We start from the raw sequence: 15,611 nt of genomic DNA on the forward strand, positions 1-15,611 counted from the left end.
TCCATCGGCCATTGCGCCATCTATACAAAAGCGGCGCAAACTATTCGTTAACTTACCGACTGCCGAAGGGTCGATTACCGACTGTCGGCAGATCAGTCGATAAGTCGATAATTCGTTGAGTACTAGTTGTATATTTTTCAAACAAGGGATGACATAAATTCTCGCTCGAACTACTTGATGTGAAGTTTCAAGGCCTTTATGTATATTTTACATAATTTATTTTAACGTATAAAACATTTGTTATATATTAATATTTATTTTAAGAACAAGCGTCTAAAAACAATGAATAATTTGATAACAGTTTAAAAATAATATTAACATACAGTATCTAATTATGAAAACTTTCTTTTGGCTATGTTTTCTTTACAGTAGTTTGTGTACTTTTTCCATGTACAAGGCTAGATGAACTCAACATAACAGAAATTTGTTCTGGTAATGGACATGCAATTAATTGAAGCTCCTCTGAATTATAATATTTACTCAATAACTGATATAACTGTGTAAATGCAGCGCACACGTTATTTTTTACTGGTCTAAACAGAATAAACTCAGTTTCCTTATTAGAAAGATATAACTGCATCAGTTGTTGGATTTCCGGACATTTGAACTTAATTATCCGTAATACTTCGCTAATTGCTGCGGCAACATCTTGCGCACTTCCAAGAGCATGCTCCTGAGATATATTTTGATTACTGGCATTAACATACGATTTCTCCTTTTCTTGCAACTTTAAAATTGGATGTATCAATGAAAACGTTGCATGCTGTATTAAACGTTGGCAAGCATATTTTAATTTATTATCAACATGCTTCCTTGAATCTATCAGTTGTTCCTTCATTTGTGGTGTACCTTCCAATAAAAATTCTAACAATGAATTGTTTGATAAAGTGAAAAATCTTGAACTTTTTTCTAATAAACCAAATGCTGCTGTCTTAACTTTAGAAAAGTCCAAACTATATTCCTTGATGGTAAAATCAACTTGAAATGGCGCAATTTGTTCACGTAATATTAACAAATGCTTTATTTGAAAAAGTTCTGCATCTAAAAGTGATGCTCTTTTTTCAATTTCTTGTCTTGCATTCTCTATGCTTTGAACACAAAGAGATATTGCTTCTTGACTTAAAGATTGAAAAACAGACCTGTCTACGCAGCGATACAATCTTGATAAACAAACTAATGTTCTACGTACAGTAGGATACCACATTCCATGAAGATCTGCTGGTGAATTACCCATATGTGTTTTCTGATAGATAGAATCTATTTCAATATGATTTCTAGAAACAGACTCTGCAATATTATCACTATTAGATGATATAGATATCTTTTTCATTCTTGTTTGTCTAGATTCTTCCCTCAGGGATTCTGCAATATCTTCCATCATTTTTAATTTTTCTGGATATGCTAAATCACCCGGCGATGGACTATAGTTTAAAACATCAGATTGTAAATAGAGATGTGCACGAAACACAAGTCTTTCTTGTACATCATGTAGTAATTGTAAACAAATATTTCCAAATCCTTCTAAAGGTTCAAGATTATTTTGTACATGTTCATCCAACATTTCAATTCTCAAGATGCAACAAATTTCTGCTAAAGTTTCCAAATGATTAATATGAATAATAAATGGCCTTAATGTATCATATAAGGAAGTACATAAACTCTCAAGATACGTAGTTAAACCATTGGATGGCTTTGAAAAGAATTCATAAAATAATTTATATTCATCCATTGATGCGTGTAGTAATAATGCACACGAATTTCTTACTAAACTACAGTGATCACCGTTGTACTTTTCCTTTACAGACATCAGAGATTTTTGCACACTACTTCCCAATACTAATCCTCTCTGACTCCAATAATATTGATGGCACTCGGATAATAGACTATCATATTCTTGTCGTTTGTATGATTTCATTTCAATCTGTTCTATAACAGATTTAACTTTTGATAAAATAGTTTGAAATCTTCCATAAAAAAGTGCCAAGGCTGCATCCGCATTATCTTGGGAACCATCATTATCTTTTAAATTCAAAATACTTTCTGTAGTTTTACTAAATAAATTAAAAATATAATTTTGCATCATAGATATTGCCTTTGACTGACAATGTTTATATTTCATTAAATAAGTATTACTTTCTTTAAACGAAGGATTATTCTGCAAGAAATCAATATTTTTATCAATTTTATCTAATATATTAAAAAACATTTCACTATTTACACATAACGTGGGTGCCTCCAATTTTTCCATCATCATATCAACATCTTTGAAATATTTTACATATTCTGTGATGTTCTCTATAATGGAATTTAATCTTCTTTGATCAGAATCGAGCTGTTCACTAGCATCATACAAAGATGTAGTTTTTTCTGAAACCTCAGAATACTGTTTATACAACATTGTAAAATCTTCTAATGCTTCTTCTATTTGGAGGCAGAGTTCATGACACTCTAATCTCCGAGCTTCAAGTTCCTTAAGATACAATATATATTTCATATCCTTTCTATCCATACATTTTTTTTCTAAGCTGGCATAATATTCTAACAGATCTTGATACTGTTCTATTTGTGCCGGTTTCTTTTCTTCATATAACTCTATTTTCGCCTCATTAATAGAAGATAATTCGTCTTCTAAGTTTAATAAACATTCTCTTTGAAGATCGGTTAACGGTGCCAACGAATCTTCTGACAGATCCCATTTGGTTAAGTTGTTTGGAATGTCTTTTAAGTTGGACATAGTTCCTTGTCAGTAAAAATAAATATTATGAAATGGGCGTTTCTATGATAAGTTACAGGATTACGTGTATTACAAACATACCGTTTTATAACATAAATCAAAAACCCACTTCAAAACACTGGAATTTGACATCGTAGCAGCAGTGACTACAGATACACAGAAGACTAAATATGCCTTCATTTTTGAGATGTAATGATTTTGGGGATTGCAGACACCCCCAGGTAATGTTAGATCTATACCCACAGCAAAATGAAGCGAGTCGGTTCGTTAATTAACCAGTAAAATAAATAATGAACTCGATTTGAAAAGCGGTGGTCAAAATAATTAACTAAGCCTTCTTGCTTCCGATATAAGAAGCGAATGGCGTCGGGAGTGAGCGCTCCAGATTCTTTTATTTATTATTTTATCCCTCTTCATGGGCATTGGCTTACCCTTCACGGTTATTAATTATTTTTTTGCCTGTGTGTGACACACAGAGCCCAATCCTATGTCCTTTATATCCCTGCATCCCTTACATCCCAGCATCCATTACATCTCTCCATTCCCTACATTCCTGCTTTCTCTATTACCCAGTATCCTTCACGTCTCTGAATCCCTTACATCGCTGTACTAGAGAGCATAAAAACGAGCAAAGTTTAGTTCCTTTTTTCTCCACCAGAGGGCGCTGATTCGACCTCGGAAATTTAGTTCGCATTTTTGCCGCCAGAGGGCCGAAATTTATGCAAGGTCTAGTTCCTTTTTCCTCCACCAGAGGGCGCTGACTCGACATCGAAGATTTAGTTCGCATTTTTGCCGCCAGAGGGCCAAAATTCTTGCAAGGTCTAGTTCCCTTTTCCTCCACCAGAGGGCGCTGACTCGACATCGAAGATTTAGTTCGCATTTTTGCCGCCAGAGGGCCAAAATTCTTGCAAGGTCTAGTTCCTTTTTCCTCCACCAGAGGGCGCTGACTCGACATCGAAGATTTAGTTCGCATTTTTACCGCCAGAGGGCCAAAATTCTTGCAAGGTTTAGTTCCTTTTTCCTCCGCCAGAGGGCGCTGACTCGACATCGAAGATTTAGTTCGCATTTTTGCCGCCAGAGGGCCAAAATTCTTGCAATGTTTAGTTCCTTTTTCCTCCACCAGAGGGCGCTGACTCGACATCGAAGATTTAGTTCGCATTTTTGCCGCCAGAGGGCCAAACTTTTGTACAAATTTAGTTACTTTTTTACAGCTATAGGACGCAATGGTGGAATATAAGGGTTGCTGGGATGTAAGGGTGGTAGGAATGTAAAGGATGCAAGAATGCAATGAATTCAGTGATGCAAGGGATACAGAGATGTAAAAGATGCAGGAATGTAAGGGATGCAGAGATGTAAAGGATGTAGATGTATAAGGGTTGCAGGGATGTAAAGCATAAAGGGATTAAAGGGATGCCGGAATATGAGGAGACCAAAGATGTAAAGGATGTCGACACGTAAGGGATGGAGGGACATAAAGGATATAGGGTTGAGACCCGTAAGGCCCTCAAAGACAATAAGGTAATAAATAACTGGGAAGGGTGAGCCGAGGCCCATGGAAAGCGATAAAATAGTAAATGACTTGGGACGATGTCTCCCGCGAAGCTCGCAAATAGGTGTAAAATAATAGGCCAGGGACACAGGAGTAATAAAATAAACACGTTCATCAGATCCTCTTAACGAGTTTATTCAATAAGAAGACAAGTACAGCAAATGAAATGAACGCAGAAAATAAAATGGGGGTATATGTATGTTTAACAGGTAGATCTGCACACCTTGGCGGTCGCTATAAGACTGTGGGGGGTTTCACTTTGCTCTACAACGGTATTGACAGCGGTGCCCGATCAGCAGGAGGGGTGCGGGATCTTATGTATGTACAGGGTGATTCTCTCGCTAGTATTCTCAAAAGAAATGCCGCCACACCACTATGAATGGACCCAAGCCCTTTTCTATCACCGGGTAAATACTGCAGTTGTGCACGTCATGGACAATGCTGGGTCGTGGTATCGTACCCAATGCCTTCCACTCCGCTGGCTTACACCGCCATTTTCCCTAGAGAGATGCCGAGCGTTGATGGTGTGCAAATATGTTGCCAATGAGAAATATCATCACCATAAATGCTTGGAGTAATATAAATACAAATATTGAATTCTAGAAATCGACAGATATTTAATAACAATATTACACAATTAAAATTTTTAGTTGTACAATATTATTCACTTTTTAATGTATATTGAAAAAGTAGAAGAAAAATTTTTTCATTAATTAATAAATTTGTATTGTATTTAGGCCACTTTCGTGATCCTTGATAGTCGTAATTTATAAAAATCGTTACAAATGGTTTGTTGATATTGCTTGTTAACTGTTTATAAACTAAATGGTATACAAATTTAATATTAGGAAAATAAAAATAATACGCTTTATCTTTATGAATACTGAACTTTGAACAATTTTAAACAATGTTGCGAAATTTATTTTTTTGTATATATATTTAAAATGTTTCTACATTTTTTATACTATATTTATTATGTTCAAAATATCAATACTTGTTTAAAAAGTGCTTCTGTCACTCAAATATAGAAAAACTGCAATATAAAATATTTATTGGATAACAGTAAAAAATTGTTTTTGTATTTATATTCTTTTTATGTATTCGGATGTAAAATAAGAACCTTCTTGATGAATAAGGATAGCCAAACTTAATCTTACTGCTATGAATAGTATGCATATATATTACAGTATTTAAACTCTTTTAAATTTATTGTAAATCTAAAGGTACTTTTTAAAATTCACTTCTTTTTAAAGAAGTTAGTAATACTTTTGGATCCAGCTGCAGCTTTCTGTCTAGCTAATTCCTTTTTACCAACAGTGGTTTTCTGTGACTGTAGAAAACATACAAAAATACATGCATTTTAACTTTATGTGTATATAGACGTAGTGAAGTATATAAAACACATTACCTTCTCTAATTTAGTTGAGTCAGATATTTTTGGTTTTAATATTGACTCATTTTCAGTGGTATCTTTTTTGGATCTCTTTTCATCAACATTTTCTTTAGGACTATTTAATTTTCTTTTTTTATTTTCTATTTCATCTGATAAGTTTAAATGTTGTGCCAGTTTGTTTGATAAATCTTCTGCGAGATATTCTGATACAATACCATGTGCATATTTTAAATAATCTAAATAAAGAAATAAATAATGATATATATATCGTTTACTATAGTTACAATACATTAACACATTTGCTGCGGACATTACGAATTCGCTTCGATTATGATCTTGACAAGATGCGTGCGATAATAATATTATTAATATTATTAATATCAACCGAGTTCCGATCACAGTAACGAGAATTTGCGGTGTCCGTTGAAAATGTAATAAAACATTTTTTATGTATGATTAGTTAGATAGAGTATTAAAAGAATAATTAATTTCAAATTTTGAAATACATGATATTCATTTCTTACCAATTTCTGAGACATTCTCAAACTTAGTACTTCTAACATAAGTGGCACTAGTAGCACCCTGTGATACATGAACACCCTTTTGTTTTAAAACTTCTGCTACTCTTTCTACTTTCTTTTGCAACCAAATTAATGTTTTTTCTTCATTAAATTTGTAAGCTTGCATTGACTCGTCTCCTTTGCGGTCAGCAATTAACGTCAGGTTTAAATTCTGACATTGAATAAGACGGGATGTCTCTGGAAAATCTTCATCCCAAAGACATTGTTCTATTGGCTGTGCTTGTTGTGACTACGAGTGTAATATTTATGTTTACTAATATTTCAAATTATGATACCCTTATGATGGAGTCAATTAAACCCCTATATTACATTAGAATCAATTAACATGTGTAATAATAATAAGATCAATGTGATACAAAATTACCTGTCTTAAATAAGGTAATATTAAAAACATTGGATCAATAGGAGTAGACAAATGCAGTTTCCCATCAGATTTTACATTATCATCTATAAACCATGATCTTTTATTTTCATCAAATGTTAAGACTTCTTGTACTGTTAAATTGCCTGGACTGAAGACAAACATTGTAGGTTGATTTAAAGCTGGATGTCTTAACTTAACTACATCAGGTGTACCACCATCTGTACTATCTAAACTATCACCTGAAATATAAAAATATTAATTCATATTTAAAGTATTCTTAGTAGAAAGTGTTAGAATTGAATGTAACTAATAATAATAAAATATTCAAATTTGTAAAAAGAGTTCATAGGAAACAATGATGCCATTTACTTATTATACAAATCCATATAATAATAATAATAATAATGATTTTTGTTCGTTCACCTTTCATAAGGAAAACCCATGTATTTGTTCCTGGATGTGAATTAGTTGTTTTAACACATTTTTTAGGTGATGCTTTGGTGCGTGGCATATTTACCCGCGTTTCACACAAACTGATATTATGTTAGGTTATTTATTCTTCTCGTACAATTTTCACCTTATATTAATACAGATATATAGTTCAAATTTAGTGATCAGCCATTTTTGGTAAAAGGACCAAATCTTAATCTCTTGTTGTGTGTCGGTCGTAATGTATTGCACTGTATATATTTTTCATTAACTAAACGCGTTAAAAGCGACATACCGCCAATGTTACGGAAAACAATATTTGAAATCTCGATATATAGTCGAACATCAGTGAATGGTCGATGATCGGAGAATTACCAGAGAAGAGATGTTACCGCGCTAACGAGCCATCTTTTAAAAAAGAAAGGTGCATCAAATATACTCTAGCGTAAAACATTTAAACTACAATGCACATATTTCTTTCATATAAATCAAACAGTTTATAAACGATATGAAATATGTATTCACTGTATAGGGTGTAACAGTCATGTTACGTAGATATACGGGGTGTCAAGGAAATAGGTGTTCAACCTTTAACAGTATTCTACTGTTTCTACGATGCAACAAAAAGATCATATAAATATCCTAAAACTCTTCCTTTCCGAGATATATCTATACTTCGAGCAGCGTCAGTACTTATGTTAGCGCTCCAAGTAGTCCTGCGTACGAACTAATTCACGCTACAGCATGAAATACAGTAGATACAGTAGTTTGGAGCTTGAAACGCAAGTGACCAATGAGTCCTCAGGTCTTAAAAACCTGCCTAGATTCATGGTGGGTATCGAAATTTGATAGTACCAATCTCAGCGTGTAAAACTTTCTATATAAATTTCATGTTTTGTCGTTCATAATTAAATCAATTTAAGAAAACTAATATAATTATGAAATATAACATAATATTGTTGATGGAGTTAAATTGTTATAGTAAATTTTATTATCAGGTATACTATTAATAATATATTTATACAAATACTCCCTTAAGATAATGTAAAAATCTGCCTTGAAGTTTCGTTTACGTTTGCGCATAGAGTAAATTTGTGGTCGTGCAAGAGTCCACATGAGCTTGTTTCCAGTTATTGATCCTGGTACGATTAAACAGCACTGCATTGCTGTCAACTACGAAAACAATTTCGATCACGGAGCATTTGTAAAAACGCGTCGACAAACGGTCACGACAACGTGTGCATCTGTATTCATCCAAAATATTGCGATATCGAAATGTGCTGTGCCTTTTCGACGTCATCATTGTTCTGTCAAAATGTAGAAAAGTTCTTGCAAGACTCGAAATATCGATGAGTGATATTTATCATTAATACGCAAAGATATGTTGTCAATGTTTTCTCGGGGAAGAAGAAACTCGTAGATGAAACTTATTACGAATTCGTGTCGTTGAGAAATTTGTAATTATATTGTTTCATCGAATTCTTCCGAAATTTTGTATTTTGACTTAAAACTTCAGGAAGACTTGAATTTGTGTGTTGTTGCTGCACATGTGATCCTTTAGGTGTTATTGTCGGTCCGTAATGAAGAAGTTTACAATTAAAGGTGTGCTCGACGGGTTCCGGTCATCAGTTCCTCAACCCGTCAAACCTGACCAAGAAATTGTCGAAAATTTACGGCCGGAACACTTTCAAGTAAAAAAGGTCAGTGATAGCTATATAAATAATATAAATATCGATATATGATTATTTTATTTTATTTATAATTTCAAAATAAACTAAAAAAATGTGCATGCGTGCGCGCGCGTGTGTATGTATGCGCGTACGTGTGTTGGGACGTTTTAAATGACAGTTTTAAAACCTACAGTTTTTAATATCTGCAAAGATAGCGCGTATCATATGAATCAGAAATGATAGAATTTCTTTGGAAGTTTATATCTTAATATTATAAATGTCGTGACCCAATTATATATACTGACAGTTACAGTTTATTTTACGGTTTAAGTTTTACAGTTTATGTTCTTATTAAAGTAACGTGTTGGTAAAATAGGTGATATCACAGTCGATTAAAAACACGACGTACGCAGAACATTATAAAAGATTATCATTACTAATATTAATCAATTTTATTATTTTTTAGGTGATAAACGTAATTAAAGTTCAAGAGAACAGAAGTAGAACAGTAAACAATAATTATTAGAGAATAATTAATACTACATGAAAATATAAAGTTTTGTACTTTTTAAACGAAAAAAAGATACAAATTTTTATTTTTAAATCACTTTAAAGTATTTTTAAATATCGATTTTCAAATGGTACCATTTTCACAATGGTATTTTTATGCAAAATCTTGCAGAACTTTTCTCTAGAATATACTCGTTTGTATAATTAGTTAAATATGGTTACTAGTTTAATAGGTTCTAATTTATCATCTTACAAATGAGAAAGGAGGTTAGAGCGTAGTGAAAGAACGGAACGATTTGCGTTTGCACAGTACAAACACATGGAAAGTTTATCCAAGTGTACGCAGCGTGTTATCATAGTAACATTTGTAGTTCAGGCGTTGATTTGATATTTAAATATGAACGTTGGTTTTAAAGTTACGAATAATTTTCTAAAAATATTTGTGCACGAGGAAAACTAATAAAAATTATCAGTATTCGTATATTGTACATTACCGACATCTTACGTAAATCCTTTTTTTTTGTAAACAGTATAAAATAAAAATAAATAAAAATAAATCCTACATAAAAAATTATATTTTGGAATTTTTGTCCGTCTAACAATAATGAACATTACAAAACTACGTTTTTATTCTAGGAAATATAAGGTTACCTTGAATTTTTTAAATGCACTTGTGTAATTGTTTTCTTATCATTATATAAAATATTGGGTTGATGCCAGCAAACAAAATATATGCCATTCTAAGTTTGCAACAGTAAAAGTTATCATTATGGTTTATTTTTTAACAATTTGGATACTGGAAACAGTTGTTACTTTTTAATCCTAACATTTTCTGGTACTTTCTAAATATTCAATGAAGTATTTTAACTAGGTTAACAGTTAAATCAGTTAACAATTTTAAAGTGTCATGTTTGTTGCATTCAGTTCAATATTGTAATGATATCTGGGCTTAAGCAATACACTTCTGTTATTTCATATCCATTGATAAGATAAAAAATTGTTTATATGAAAATTGTATAGTAAAAGAAGAAGAATCTTTCTGTGAAAACTAATTTTTTTTATATTATTACATTGATATATATGGAGACCAGGTTCCGGTTTTTAATACAACTATACAGAGTGATTCTTATAAATTGACCAATTAAAACTTCTCTAAAACTAAGAAATGCGAAAAAAATCGATTAGAGAAGAAATGTTTTGCCCAAGAGGAAAATCTTTTAGTGTGCACGGTCGCGTTGTAGGGTTCCATTAAAAAAAGATGAAGTTGACCTTGAAATGGGACTCTTGACCTACAGTTTTTCCCTGAACCTGAAGTGCGAGACGGAGTCAGTCCGAGACAAGCTTTCAAAGCGAAATGGTACAACCCTAAGACACGCGACAGACGCACATATTTTCACAATTTATATTATACATATATGTATATTATATGTTAAATATATATATATATGTATGCTTCATGTACTACTTAACACGTGCAAATTTTAATGCGTTAAAACTTCATTTTATACTATATTGGAATTGTAAATAAAAAATTAAAATTAATACAATAATTATTAAGAGCCGACTAATCTATGTCGGCGGTTGTTTTTGCAAATTTATTTGCTGCTTCATTCAGTATGAGTCTACATTTGATACAGAACAAGACTATATTACCCATACAGTGAGCCACATAAGTATTTGTACGCCCTCAATTGTTATCTTCAAGTAATTGATATTTTGTTAGAGTACAAAGTGGAAAATTTTTATCAAAAGGAGTGTATATCGTATGAATGAAAATTTAATTAAGCTATCTAAACATTAACGCACTTAGCTGTGTGTCTCGTTGAAAGGTAATGCCTTCTTCGGGCCATGGCAGCGCGAAAAGTGAAAGTACGCGGCACGCGCATGCGCAGTAGCGATTGTACAGTGCTGGTACGGGATAAATAGAAGCACAGCGGCAAAATTCAAACGAATTAAAGAAAGGGGGAGAGAGAGAACTATAAAAAATTGCAAAAAAATTAAGGGGACGCTTAATTAAAGAACAAATGACATTCTATGCGTTATTCATTATTTGAATGATTCACATGGTTTCACAAAATAAGATTAAACTGTTACTTATGTACGTCTTATCAGCTCAAAGCTAAAGATATAGACCATTCATTTCATCAGCGTTTTCAATACACAATAGCTGGTTGTCAGTTACACCAAACAATGAATCGGTAGAAAGTCATGTATTGATCTGTTAAGGATTTCTATCAATACTTTTTGTAACAAAGGTTACTGGTACAACGTTGTTACCGAATGAACTTACAGTATGCCCTGATTTTTAACATCTGATTAAAACTGAATTGTATAAATTTGAATTCGACAGTTTTGAAATAGATTCTTTTGTAGTTATTGAATCCTCATAGAATTAAAAATATTGAAATTGTTGCATAATATACACAGTTCAACAATATTACATCGTCTTGTAAGCTAAATATACGCTTCAATACAAAGCAACAATGCTATCTTTTACTTGATAGCTATTGTTCCGTAGTCTCTACGGAGTTGAATAGACTTTTAATCGAGTAAGGAAAGGAAGATGAAATGAAATACATAAATACATTTATGTTTCAGACATTTAGACATGGGTTTCCACATCAACCGACAGCAGTGGCATTCGATCCAGTTCAAAAGCTTCTTGCTATTGGCACTAAATCAGGATCCCTTAGGATGTATCCTTTCATATTCAGAAAATTATATTTCATCTATCAAGTATCGGTAAAGATCAAAAGTTACAAATGAGGGTGTTGAAAATAAGTGAATTTTCGAAAATTCATCTAGACAAAGAAGTTCAATCATAGTATGATTCTACATATCCTAAGGAACTAAAAATGTACCTCAGTGCCTCAGGTGCCTCAGGTTGGGTAGTACAACCGGACAGGGAGCGATTCTATAAGCAAAAATGAGCCAAAAAAAGAATACATTTTTTTTTATTTGAGCTTTCTTTTTCGAGAATCACCCCTTCTCCGGTTGTACTACCGGACCTGAGGCACCCTGTATACTAGAAACCAGAATTACCCAGGTTTACCAGTTATGGTATTTTATTTACATTGCTAAAATTAAGAAGTTTATAAAAAAAGAAACAGCAAGTGGGGTCATTCACCGTTGAACCTTCCTAGGGGTTAAAAAGTAAGGAAGAGTCTTCCGCTATTTGCCTGACTTACTGCTGTTTCCGTGCGAGGACACAATAGCCTTTTGCTGCGGCTACTACCGTACTCTTGTGGGGAATAGAAGCGATGAATACTCGATCTAGCGAATGGAAGATGCTTTTAGTAACTCGCCCGTCAAATTACACACTGAATTAAAGTGAGATTTTTTTAAAGTGAGTGGACAATTTTTCAGGCTTCCAAACTTCCAATTGGAAAAGAAAGAGAGAGAAAATTTTATTATTTTCGTAGGCTATGATAGCGGAAGAGTAGCACTACATATGTATATGCTTGAAAATTTGTGCAAAGATCAAATCACTCATACGAGTCTAATAATAAGAGTCCATTGTATGCAGGGTGTCCCGAAACGAGCATAGGACCTTTGAAGAGGTGTTGGTTAAGGCATCGTTTTTGAATTATTAACGAAAAACATATATTAGAGATTTTTGACCATCAATGATGGAATTTTCTAAATACATAATTTTTGTATTCCTCATTACTGGTATAATAAAGAATAATATAATTTCTGACATTTTCTATTAGTTTTTCGTTCTTCTCAGAAGGAAACTTTTAATGCTTTATTGAAACTCATCACGGTACAGTTGCGTTTAGACGCAACAGTTGAAAGTCGCTTATAGGAAAACGGAAACGGAAATATGATTCTCCATTGAATCGATATAAATGCGTCCGGCGTTTATAGGAAATCCGGCCTTTACTCGGTCGAGTATTAAAATACGGATTCAGAGTATAAACGAATGTTTAGCTTATTCTGTTGACTCAGCCGAATGCTCGTCAGGTGTAAAGTAGAGACTAAAAAGAAGAGCAAGCCAGCCTGGTAGTAGGAGATTCCTTCCTCTTGCGTGTTGTTGAACGGAGCGAATCTGAGCGTGTTCAAAATTGTGCATTGTACAGTTGGTTCATGGCCCGTCAAGCGTATGTTCTTTCACGTGATTGCTTCTATTGATCTATCTGGACTGAAGAGTTACTAGAGAGTGGATGCTCATCACAGCTCGATAAGCTTCCTGGTCGCCATCGAGACAGGCAATTGCTACAAAGTAACAGTTTTCAACTGAACGATGCGTTTTATTGCTCGATAAAATCAGGGATACGCGAGGAATACAAAGATTCAAGAATTGGACCAAGCTCTTGGCAGCGCTGAATTAAGGGCAGGTCTAAGGAGGGTTACACTTCCCATGGGTCTAATTGTAAACTTTCCTATTTTCTATTTAACACGTTCACGGACAGCCACTGCATATGCAACATTTTCGCTTTGTTCTGGTGGGTGCATATGCAGTACATTCTCTCGATAGAAAAATTTCTAAGTGAAATTATCTGTCTAATCTACGTTCATCATCACACAATGTCCACATGTAGATGTATCAAAAGGTTGTTGTCCGATTTCATTTAACAAACATCGAAGTTAAGTTTATGGAGAGTGCTTATATCAACATCCTGTGTGAATTAACACCGTCCGCGAACGTGTTAATTATATTTAGAATAATTTCAATCTTTGCATCAAGTTCACCGAACAAGGTGCTCTCCAAATGTCTTAATCTAAGTAGAACATTGATCAATTCTGAAACTGAACAGAAAATAAACGCTCTTTAATGGCGTTATCCAGGTCTTAGGATTTTAGATGAGCCTTAGGATCTTAGAGGGTGAAAATGCAATGTAATAGTGTCGACGGTTTTTTGATCGTTCAAGCAAAAGTTGGGTAATGTAAAAGGGGTTCAATTGAATGGTTCTTCAAATTTTTTCTATCTGCCAGGTCAGTCCAACATATCTATACAGTTGTATGTATTCTGCTCACGCTTCGACTAACCCTGCACATTTGGACTTGTAAGACCTTGACGTGTCCTGGAATCATTTCAAAGATTCTCATCTGGCCGTTAAATGAGGCCGGGCCGAGCATGGGTAACAAAAAACCGTGCACTTTTTGGGCTAAGAACGTGAGCTATCAGGACAACTGGAGCGTGCGGAGGTACGTAATCGATTTGGCCAGCGGCCTGAAGAGGTCGCCGCGCCGGCCTAAACCTGTATAGGGAATATTCGGCCTTTTGGCCTAATCCGACGCTATTTTAGGACAACTGACAAAAAATTTCAAGCATCACGAATATGCCATTTTTTGGATTTTCTACCCTAATATTTCTTTTAAAAAAAACAACGTTGGTTTCATATCTTATTTCATAAGATTATGTTATTTTTGAAACCAAGTAAAATTGTTCCTCTGTATTTTTCGCTATTTAAAAAAAAGTTAGGTATTTGTGCTAATATCCGTTTTAGGTATTTTCTCTTTTTCTCTCAGTTGTACTTTTTCCCTTTGAGAAAGAAAATGTCATTAGATAAAACAGAAATTATACAGTTACCAAGTTCCACTATTAATTCTAATTTTCATAATTAGCCTTGTCTCGATAATTTGCGTACGAAATCACAATTAGATTATACTGTGGTCGGAAGATTAAAGTAAAGTTCAAAATTAAAATAAATAATGTGTATATAATGAATATATTGTTACAACATAAAAACTCTTATTACTTTCCTTATTGAAGAATTATAAAATAGTCTGGGTCGACCAGGGGTGGACGCCCACGTAAAACACGAGGGATGCACGGCAGTGGTACAATTACAGTTTTTAATCAATGAAGGAGCATTGGTTTCAGCCACTGCGGATGACACTTTACATTTATGGAATTTCCGGCAGAAAATACCGCAGGTTGTGCAGAGTATTAAATTTCAAAGAGAAAGGTCAGTTTTTCATTTCTTACGGTTCATGCTTTTACCTGTATTATTTATAGTGCAATTTTAATTGTTACACTTTTAAATTACAATTTGCTTTTTAATTTTGTTTGCAATCAATTGATAACATAATTTTTATTCGCATTCAATAAAAATACTTAATTTTCTCCTAAATTTTTTTCTTACTCTATTTCCACTTTCCCTGAATGGGGCAAAGTGAAAGAATTGGGAAAATCCTTTAAACAAATATTTTATTAAATTGCAAAAGGTATTATAGTTTTAAAAAAAAATCCAATCCATTTTAGCGTACAAATTATATACACATTGCAATTAAAAATGAATCCTCGATTAAACAAGTGATTCATAGATACATTCCTTCATCTCTAATCAGTATTTAAAATATCTTTTCCTTTCATGTGTATCAGCAACTGTTGTTGTCATTCTGTTAAATGTTCCCCGCTTGGAAAGCATTTTC

The 15,611-nt window shown here is 33.4% G+C and overlaps 3 protein-coding genes across 10 annotated transcripts in view; 1 reads left to right on the top strand and 2 right to left on the bottom strand.

Annotated features, from left to right (window-relative positions):
* Nucleotides 1-212: 212 nt before the first annotated feature.
* Cog3 (conserved oligomeric Golgi complex subunit 3) lies at nt 213-3,284 on the bottom strand. 2 transcript variants are annotated; one of them, XM_034330844.2, is made up of 2 exons: nt 2,219-3,284; nt 213-2,155 (listed from the first exon to the last, which is right to left on the bottom strand). In XM_034330844.2, the coding sequence occupies exons 1-2, from the start codon at nt 2,732-2,734 to the stop codon at nt 353-355; spliced, it is 2,319 nt and encodes a 772-aa protein (XP_034186735.1). In that variant the 5' UTR covers nt 2,735-3,284; the 3' UTR covers nt 213-352. The 2 variants fall into 2 exon arrangements, with proteins under 2 accessions (XP_034186735.1, XP_034186734.1); XM_034330843.2 differs by having other exon boundaries at nt 213-2,739; nt 2,816-3,283.
* Nucleotides 3,285-4,645: 1,361 nt separating this feature from the next.
* On the bottom strand, nt 4,646-7,722 carry LOC117607510 (ribonuclease H2 subunit B). Of its 2 annotated transcripts, XR_013063483.1 has the most exons (6): nt 7,045-7,722; nt 6,622-6,860; nt 6,201-6,486; nt 5,692-5,912; nt 5,404-5,613; nt 4,646-4,783 (listed from the first exon to the last, which is right to left on the bottom strand). XR_013063483.1 is itself a non-coding variant. In XM_076692307.1 (5 exons), the coding sequence occupies exons 1-5, from the start codon at nt 7,130-7,132 to the stop codon at nt 5,521-5,523; spliced, it is 927 nt and encodes a 308-aa protein (XP_076548422.1). In that variant the 5' UTR covers nt 7,133-7,722; the 3' UTR covers nt 5,259-5,520. The 2 variants fall into 2 exon arrangements, 1 of the variants encoding a protein (XP_076548422.1); XM_076692307.1 differs by lacking the exon at nt 4,646-4,783 and having other exon boundaries at nt 5,259-5,613.
* Nucleotides 7,723-8,123: 401 nt separating this feature from the next.
* Tomosyn (syntaxin-binding protein tomosyn) overlaps nt 8,124-15,611 on the top strand; it is a 39,188-nt gene continuing 31,700 nt past the window's right edge. For 4 of the 6 annotated variants that reach the window (XM_034331276.2, XM_034331272.2, XM_034331273.2 and 1 more), the window contains exons 1-3: nt 8,124-8,750; nt 11,829-11,926; nt 14,963-15,145. In XM_034331276.2, coding sequence (XP_034187167.1) covers nt 8,631-8,750; nt 11,829-11,926; nt 14,963-15,145 — 401 coding nt within the window. In that variant the 5' untranslated portion in view covers nt 8,124-8,630. The remainder of the gene's footprint in view (nt 8,751-11,828; nt 11,927-14,962; nt 15,146-15,611) is intronic. The other 2 variants (XM_034331274.2, XM_034331277.2) reach the window with 1 other exon arrangement.

The sequence above is a fragment of the Osmia lignaria genome, chromosome 14, assembly GCF_051020975.1.
Source record: "Osmia lignaria lignaria isolate PbOS001 chromosome 14, iyOsmLign1, whole genome shotgun sequence".
Classification (NCBI taxonomy): Eukaryota; Metazoa; Arthropoda; class Insecta; order Hymenoptera; family Megachilidae; genus Osmia; species Osmia lignaria.

Bases quoted from the DNA above. Each gene is read 5' to 3' on its own strand.
- Cog3 (XM_034330843.2), bottom strand. From the start codon at position 2,734: ATGTCCAACTTAAAAGACATTCCAAACAACTTAACCAAATGGGATCTG.
- LOC117607510 (XM_076692307.1), bottom strand. From the start codon at position 7,132: ATGCCACGCACCAAAGCATCACCTAAAAAATGTGTTAAAACAACTAAT. The intron at 6,861-7,044 runs GTGAACGAACAA...TTTATATTTCAG, and splicing joins ATGGGTTTTCCTTATGAAAG to GTGATAGTTTAGATAGTACA. The intron at 6,487-6,621 runs GTAATTTTGTAT...TTACACTCGTAG, and splicing joins TATTACCTTATTTAAGACAG to TCACAACAAGCACAGCCAAT.